At 42.3% G+C, this 9,167-nt stretch overlaps 1 protein-coding gene across 1 annotated transcript in view; it reads left to right on the top strand.

Moving 5' to 3' along the window:
* Window positions 1-9,167, top strand: part of SDK1 (sidekick cell adhesion molecule 1) — a 387,816-nt gene that overhangs the window by 249,682 nt on the left and 128,967 nt on the right. The window contains exons 14-15 of the mRNA XM_005420447.3: window positions 7,661-7,675; window positions 7,836-7,972. Of these exons, the coding sequence (XP_005420504.2) occupies window positions 7,661-7,675; window positions 7,836-7,972 (152 nt within the window). The remainder of the gene's footprint in view (window positions 1-7,660; window positions 7,676-7,835; window positions 7,973-9,167) is intronic.

The raw sequence follows: 9,167 nt of genomic DNA, 5'->3' as shown, positions 1-9,167 counted from the left end.
ACCCTCAGGTATTTTTCTAACATTTCATTCCAGATGTTGTGGAGAGTCAACAGCTCTGATTTTTTGGTGTGGGGTTTTTTTTTAAGGGAAATTAAGGCTGGTTCACTGCTAATGAAATTGCTTTGAAATGCTCTGATCTCAGGGCTGAGCCTGCATTGAGCAAGAGTTTGGACTAGAGACCTCCTAAAGTTCCTTTAAACCTGGATCCTTCTATTACCCCATGCTGTAGGGCTTTCCCTTAAAGCCCTTAAAGTGCTGTGCTGTGATGCCAAAGTTTGAACACAAGAAAATGTTTTCTTCCTTTTAGTATTTTTTCTCTGTTAAACATTTATCAGAATAGCTGCTCCCTGGATGGGCATTGCTTACTCTTGCATTCTCTTTATACATCATTTTTCAGGAAAAAAAATAGTTTTATGTATGACTTTCTTTATTCCTATGGATCTTTAAAAATGAAAACAAAAAAAATGTTTAAAGTGCCATTCTGCTCTGGAAAAGGATTATAGAAATGTCATTACATGGTTCCATATTTTCTATTTCTGTCATTTCACTGGGGTGAAGTGCACTTCCATTTTATTTTTATCACTAAAAGCAACAGCTGTGGGTTTGGTACATGTGTGGAGCAGATCAAATGAAAGAAAAAAAAGAAGGTAATGTTTTATGTAGAGTTATTTATTTATTTATTTGCTCGAGTAGTAAGCACGCTTTAATTCAACTAAAATTGCATCTGTTTCTGCTGGTCATGCCTGATGTCTCTGAGAAGATGGCAATTGTGTGGTTGGCAGTGTAATGAGTTCACCTCTGAGATTTGCTGTGCAGAGGGCTCTTTGATACAGCATCATTCTGACAGTGCCAAGGCTCCATCAGATGCCCATTTTCCGAGAGCGGTCATACATTCTTTTTCTAATTAAGCACTCCTCAGCTCTCCTCCCGGAGTGCATTTTGCTGCTGGTTGGAATCCAAGAGCAGGAGACAATTCAGAATATATTGCAGCTACATAACCACGCTTGCTCTTCTCTGAGGTGGTTTTTGAATGGAGGGCAGAGTGAAGACTGAAAAGAATGTTACAGCTTGGACTTTGAAACAAAGCTATAAATATGTGCTAAACACTTCAGTAGCAGGACAGATTCCTAATGCTGAATAGCAAAAGCTGCTCAGTACAGCACAGGGAATTGGATTTACTTGCAGTTCCCCAGTGAGGAGCTTCTTTTATGGTCCATAAAATCTGGGCTAGAAGTTGGCTGGGAGAGGCTCATCCTGTGTGCCCTGCTGGGGCACCCCAGCTGTTCCAGCTGTGCTGGCTGGCTCTCCATGCACTGGGAGTGCCTCTTAATCCTGCCTCTCTACTTCCTTTGATGTTCTGTTGCTGATTGCCCATCTCCTGTTTTTCCTGGAGGAATTAAAGGAATCTATCGGACCCACTCTTTCAGAGGAGTCAAGTAACTGATAAGTCACTCAATAATACCTTGAATTGTGACATTTCATTTCAAAGCAGGGCTGCAGGTAGTGCAATACTGCCAGAAAACATTGCATTTCCTTGCAGCTTTCATCATTATCGTTTGGCTCAGCAGCACAGATCTGCAAGGAAGAGAGATACGCGATACAACAGGAGTGAAATGAAGAAGAAAATATGTGGAAAGGAAATGTCTGAAGTAAAGCTTAAATTAAATTCCAGCTTGTATAGGAATGACAGATCTATAACATTCCCTGTTCTCCTGGATAATTCCCTCTTGCAGAGCATTACCAAACAGGGCATGCACATTCCCATCGATGAGCACTTACACTTCAGTGCCTTGAGCAGCACTAATGGCAGACAAATGTTCAAAGGAGGCCTCTCAACCACTTACAGACTGGGGCAGCCACCAATGGATAACTGTGTCCCACACAGCCTTGCCTGACAACTCCAAATCTCTCCCCACTTTTTCCACCCCAGGAAGCAGCATGTTCCTCCTTCGCCTCTATGCCCATCAAGAGGAATTACCAAAGGCACAGATAAGTTTTTACTGATTTCTGTTCAAACTGATTCAATTATTTAATCTCTGAGTGTTCCAGTTTCCAAATCTCTGAAAAGAAGGAAAGAAAACTCTCTCTTCCTTTGCCTGCCCTTGCTGGAAGTCAGGCTGGGTCAGGGACAAAGGTTGTGTTCCTTGCTGGAAGAACCTGCATGGATAGCACGGCACAGAGACATTGGTGCTGCAGACAGGATGGATCATCTTCCTCAGTATGAAAGAAGAAATAAAATATTTGCAAAGGAAAGCCAGAAAACTAATGAAGAACTTGCTAAAGTGCAGCCAAAGGTTACCTTGCTCATCAATTTTGCACTGATGGTACTTGGGCACAGAAACTAATCGCTAGTCAAGATACTCTATTCATTCATTTGTCTTCTCTCTAAATGTGTTTATTCTCCATGTACATCACTTGATTTGATTTGCATGAGGTAAAACATTTGCGAGTGATGTTTCTATTCTGCAAGAGATAGATTTTAATTTTACACTGACTTTGTTTTTCTCCTGGTAGAATTTCTCGACTGCATATCAGAAACATTTGATGATGAGCCCCCCGCTTCTCTTGCATCCCTGCAAGTCACAGAGTTTGATCCTGAAAGTAATTGCATGTTATGAAACATCCCAGCTTCATTTAGCTTACTTTATAGTCCTGTAAACACTAGCCTGAAATACATACAGAGGAAAAAAGGCTTGTTCCTAAAGCTGCAAAAGCTGAGTTATCACCATGTATCACTCACCTGATGGGAAACTGTGCTGATTCCAGCTCAAAGTATCCTGAGGATTCTCAGGATGTATAAAATATGCAGAATTACCACTCTCTGTGCCTGATGATACCCACTGCTCAATATCAGCCTGTCTGCAGCCCGAGCTAGAGGATCTCTTTGTTGTATGAATGTGACTGCAAAGTATGGTAATGCTGCATTGTTGGAAAATCAAAGCCCTCTACAAGCCTCTGTTATGTCACAACATATAGTAAAATCTTTTAGGCTCTTTTTCTATGCAAAATATATGGGAAGGACAATGTAATACAAAAATAGGCAATTTATTCCTGGCAGCAAGTTCATCTCCTTTCAGTTCCCTTTCATCAGAGAAAAAGCTATTATTGTTCTGTCTTCTTCAAAAGCAGGAGAGGGGAGCTAACCACTTATAATAAACCTCAGTGGGTTGCCAGGAATGCAGAGTATTGCCTTTGTCAGCCATCTATCCATGAATTTGGATACCCTTTTTACTGGACTATTTATAATTGCCACTTCTTCCAATTTCTTCCCAATACATCCTATAAAAAAATTATTGCTGAAATTAAAATCGGTGTGACAAATGCAGGGTAAGTGATAAAAAGGATGTCCAATTACAAATATAACTTGATACAGATCCCACATCCCTTGGTTCCAATTGCCCATCTCTTCTCCTTTCTCCAGGGAGAGAAAGCAGAAGGAATGTCAAACCTGAAAATATATTATTCCTTCCTCGCTGGAAAGAAGGCTTCTCTTTATTTTTCCAAGCTCTCTATTGAGATGTCATCCAAGACTCAAGGTTCACTGCTGAGTCTGAGTGCACTTGGTACTCAAAGGAGAAATATCTCCCAGAAATGCATTTGGAAATAAATGCCATTGTGTCTGTCATTGAAGGTATAGCAGGAATGTAGGTGTTTTCAGCAAAAAGAAAGCATAAAATTCAAACCTCTTTCCCAAGTCATCTCCAGATCTGAACAGATTGAAATGGGAAATAAATCTGTGCACTCTGGAACTCAGCAACCCTTTAATTCCAAAAATTCCCCGTGTTACAGACCTGTGAGAGACAGAGAGCCTCAAAACTCAGGGCTGCCTTGCAGGAATTGGAGAGGATTCTTTTGCAAGAGAAACTGCAAAGTCCTGAGCAACAGTTGCCACGTTTGTTAATTTAAACCGTGATAAACTTTTAGGAGCAGAGCCATCAGGGCTGCGTGCTGCATTCCCTCCCTGCCTCAGCCCAGCGCTGTTATCAGCCCTGGCAGATGAACCACCTGCTCCTGAGCAGCCCCTGCCTGCTGGACCTGACTTAGGGAGTCCATTAGAAAATTGGAGCCGGGCTTTTCAGAAACTGACAAGAAAACTTGTTTAATCTCCTGTGCCTTTTTAGTAATCCCCTCTTCAGTCACAGTCTCTCTAATTACCTGCTGTTGGACCATTTTTCTCAGAAGTCTCTCCAAACCGTGTCTGGTTTATTTTTCTTAGCAAATAGTCTGCTTTTAGCTAATTTTATAAAACACTCTATGTGTTTGCTGAGTGAATTTTTCAGCTGCCCTCTGGCAGTGATGAGCTGACTCAAAACATTAGGGTTTCTGTTTTGAGCATGTATCATCTGCAACTGGCTAATATTTCTCTCCCAGATTGTCACAATGACTTCATGTTCTTTTCTTGCAAATGCACTACTTTAATTGCTTTGTCAGAGTTCCCTCAGGTCACCTTGGTGGCAATGCCATTAACCCTGGGGTTATCTATCAATTACAGATTTTAAAGTGTCCATGCACATATTTTGCTATCACATAATATAAGGAAACTTGCCTCCATGCAACTCTTCAGCATTAGAAAAATGAGGTTTTAAGATATTCTGTACTGAAAAACTTCCATATATTTCCTGTTGGGGCTGCAGTGAACAAAAGAAAGATAATGATGGAATTACACTTTGCATGTCTGGTCAGGGTCTGTTCAGTGCTCTGGGTGTTATTGCTCAAAACCTCATCCACTTTCTTGGTGCTGACCAGTTCTAGTCTGAGGTCCTCCTCACCCTGAGAAAGGGTTGAAATTAGAATGCTCTGCAATCATTTCTTGGGTGTTGGAAGCAAGGAAAAGTAATCCTCTTAAAGGAAAAATAGAAGCAATGATCTCTTTGGGGTACATGAATATTCATGATGGTGGTACAGGTCTCATTTATCATCCCTTCCACAGGGTATGTGGTAGCAAATGAGAAGGAGACAAAGTGTAAGTGCATGCTCAAGTAGAAATTACTACTTTTTAATCTCTGCTTTTGCATACTGCAATGAGAGAGGTACACTCCTGTGCTGAAATGTCTGTAGCTTTAAATATTCATTTCTGTCCAGGTGTGTTTCTTAGGCACTTGTTCTGTCTGCCTTGAGGGGTTTAAATCTGTGAGCACCATCTGTTGCTGCTCAGCGTGGACACGTTTGGGTAAAGACAAACCCAATATTTGTGATATTTGTGGATGGGGTGTCCTGGATGGAGGCAGCAGCTCACGCTACTCAATCTCTGTCTGAACAGAAAGTGCCCATTTCCCTTGTGCTGCTGCTGATTGTCCTTGTCAATCTGAGAGAAAAAGCTACTCAACCCAAATCCTAAGCAAACAAAACCTCAGGTTTTAACCCAGTCTGTGCATTTAAAAATGGGGAAAACACGGAAAAACAGGAAAACTATTTTTCAAGTCTTCTGAGTCTTGTTCCCTTGGAAGAAGAGACCAAGTTTTAAGTGTTTCTTAATTGTGTAGTCGCTGTCTTCAAGTGAGCTGTTAATTGAGCCCTTCTAATGTATGGGACATCAAGAGTAGCAATTGCACACCTTGAAAATACCCATAATATATACAAGGAGTGCTCATTGGCTGCCCAGAAAATCAGACACATGGGAAAAACCTGCTGTGAGCTCCCCCTCAGCCATTCCTCCCACACTGCTGCTTCTGTGGCCGTCATCTTCCAGGAGGAGCTGGAGCCACAGCCCCTCTCTGAGCTCTTCCCCACAGGGACTGGTGATAAATGACGTGGGGACTGGGACTTGTGCGAGCCATGTAGCAACAAGACGTTTCACTCTTCCCTTCAGTAATTACCTTTGCCAGCTTAATCACAAAAACTTTTCCAACCAGCTTGCCTAGGACATAATGATAAATTGTGGTGGAGGTTTAATGTTTATTATAATTTAATGTTTCATTCAAAATTAAGCAGCACACTCCTGTAGTCCCTGGGTAAATGGCCATATCTTACACCCCCACACTTCCCGGTGACAGCCACACTCTGTCTCCCAGGTCAGCTGCCCTCCTGCTTTGTTTCCAGGTCCCCCCTCTTTCCTAAACGTGTTTATCCAAAATTTCACAGTGCTCTGTTCAAAATTTACTCCCTTTGGGCCCACACGTGATCCTTGCTGTGCCTGATGTTTGTTTTAGCCCCACAGTGGCCATGTCTGAGCTGTCAGTGCACGCCCAGAAAGGGGTGAGAACAGCCAGCTTAAACTCCTCACCATCAAGGCATCTCAAGCAAACAATTTAATGAAGTTGAGATCTGAATCACACCCTGAGGTGTCATTCCATGTTTACTACAAAAAGAGCCTGGGGTCACCGTGCTGCTAATTTGGTTCTGCGTTTAAAGTCAAATGAGATGAGACAAGGCTTTGAGTCTCAGGTTTAGCCTTAGGAAATATCAACCCCTCTTGCCTGGAGAGAGGTGGGCAGGGAAGTGCCTTCTGCTTCTGGTGCCTCATTAGCTGTGTGTTTTTCTTGCCACTCTTTGGCTCTTCCAGCAATTTTTTTTTTTGGTGCTAACTCCACAGTGTGTATCCATCAGAAACGCATAAACAAAAGCATTCGCGGCTTAACAGAAAAATAATAAAACTATTGTCTGACTCTCCATATGTTCCTCAATCTTCAGTAGAAACAGAAATCCAGGACATATTTATTGTTCTGGCTTGGAGCCAGAGCCTGTATTTATTTTGGTGAGTGGCTGAGGAGTTGCGGTTTTTAAATAACTCTGAGCCTTCAGTGGCAAAATACATCACAAGCAGGAATTGCTGCATTTTTAATTTGAGCATGTGAGTGCCCTCGTGGCTTTCTGCTCTGGCCTGAGCTGTGGAAGGGTCACTCTCAGCCTTCCTGAGGAGGAAGGCAGATTGAATGGGTAAAAAATGTCCCTCCCTGCTTTTCCTTCACTCCAAAATCCTTGTTCTCCTTAGGAATCAGGATGATAAAGAGCAAAAATCATGCTTAAGTATAATGCTAAAGCCCTTTTATCTCTTAAAACACATCAGCATTTAAGTGTTGCAGTAGAATTTAGTGTTCTCACTTCACCATGCAGCTCCCACTTTCAGCCAATGAGTACAAATGAAATGTTTTTCCACAAATTTCCTTTATGTGTAGAAATTACACATTTTAATTGAGCTGCTGTTTTATTTTTGTTTTTGAAATGTTTTATGTTGTATTTCCATGGGGTTTCTGCAGGCATTTTCACTACATTTTCTGGTTGGGTGCTTCCAAAAAAATCCTTATTATAGGGAGGAAGGATTCTACCCATGACAGGATAAGCCTGAATCCGTGAGTAAATCAAGCTGTTCTGTAGCCTAAGAATACATATGGTAATTTTGATTAGTCGCTCTGTGTGGATAGTGTCAATGTCTTCTGCTTCCTTGAGTATGAAAAATTCCATGTTAAATCATATCTCCCATGTGTTTTACTGTTTATACATATCACTGCTGTCACATTGTAGGACATCATTGTAAGACGGGAGAAAAAGTGAGAGAGGAAATTTATTGACCAACTTGCTCAGTCAAAAACAGGATGAAAATTGGCTTTTTTGCCACATTTAGCGACATGTCCATTAGCTGTTCTATCCATCAGCCTTGGGACTTTCAGCATAATTTTTATTTCCCCCCCCCAAACAGGATAAAATTGTGAAGAATTCTGAGACGTCTTTCACTTATGTAATTGTACAATAGCTGCCGGTGGTTTTATATCCATCATCACACGGGGCTGATGTCGCCTGCCTTTAACTGCCTGTAAGACTGGAGCTGAATGAAATATAGATTAATTTTTCTATGCTGGTTTATTTTTCCCCCCCTCTCTCACCCTTTTCCTCTGCAGAGAGCTGCCTCACTCCCCTCAGAACCTGGTGGCCACGCTGAACTCCTCCTACAGCCGCAGCGTGGTGCTCTCCTGGGTGCGCCCCTTCGACGGCAACAGCCCCGTGCTCTACTACGTGGTGGAGCTCTCTGAGAACAGTAAGTCAAATACTTCTCAGCCCCATGGTGTTCTTAACCATTCCCTCTCCCCAGAGCTGCTGACAAAGTGCAGTTTGCACAGAGGGGTTTTACACTCAGGTGTTTGCCCCCTCTCCCCAGAGCTGCTGACAAAGTGCTGCTGCAGTTTGCACAAAGGGGTTTGACACTCAGGTGTTTGCCTGCTGAAAGAGCTGAGTGACAAAGAAGGCTGAGATGGAGGGATTGATTTACAGGACTTAGTTCCACCTCTGGTGTTGCCAGACAGACTTAAGGCACAACAGCTCATTCCTCAGTACAGCAGGAGTCAGTTTGTTCCTTCCTGTGGCTTCCTCTCCAGTTTCATGGATTTCTTGGTGCATTCAGAGCCCCAGTTTCACCTAAAACATGCAGAGAAGGGGACAATTTAAGGAACTGATGATCTGTCAAAAGAACAATCCTCAATGTCAAGAGGAACTGCTGTCTTACCTCTCTGTGGGCTCATATGTTTTCTCTGCTTTCTGTAAATTATCATTTTACACCCTTCCTTTAGGTAGGTGGTTGAGGATGCTTGAGTGCAATCCAAATATCTGACTTCCTGCATTACAAACCTGGGCACTGGGAATTGCCACTTGCCAGTTTTATCATGCTGTACACCAGGCTCTCAGTCTGCAAGGTTATTCAGGGACATTGCTAATGCCTCTTTAGGAGTTGATGGAAAGATGAGGGTATATGGAAATCGGTCACCTTGGCGATACTTTCTAATCTCTATCACCCTAGGAGCTGGAAATCCAAGCTGAACAATTGATTCTTGATGAAAAAATTAAGAGCATCACTTTTTGTGACATGTTGAAATTAGTCACTGCATAACTGAATGTGAAACAGTTCTGATTTCTGATTATCTGGAGAGCAGCAGTTTGTTTTGCCACACTGAGAGCTTGAGGAGGAAACTTGAGCTTCAGATCACATACCAGCCTTTTGCTTTGCAGGCTGGAGTGCATAACTTCTCAGATGTGGAGGTCCCAGAACCAACGATCTTGACAACTGTTAAGCTAAGTGCAGGTTTCTAATCCTAGCAGAAATCCAAAGTCGTGCCCAGGACTGCTGCCCTTAAAATGGTTCTTTTCAATCAAAGACTTTGGATCTTTTTGTGACAAATGAGTAAGAAAATCCACAATCCTGCACTCATACTTCATCTCTACCTTTTTATCACCACCTT

This window comes from Geospiza fortis, unplaced genomic scaffold (genome assembly GCF_000277835.1).
Source record: "Geospiza fortis unplaced genomic scaffold, GeoFor_1.0 scaffold237, whole genome shotgun sequence".
Taxonomy (NCBI): Eukaryota; Metazoa; Chordata; class Aves; order Passeriformes; family Thraupidae; genus Geospiza; species Geospiza fortis.
The sequence above is the reverse complement of the archived record's forward strand: the minus strand, read 5'-3'. Positions and strand labels throughout refer to the sequence as shown.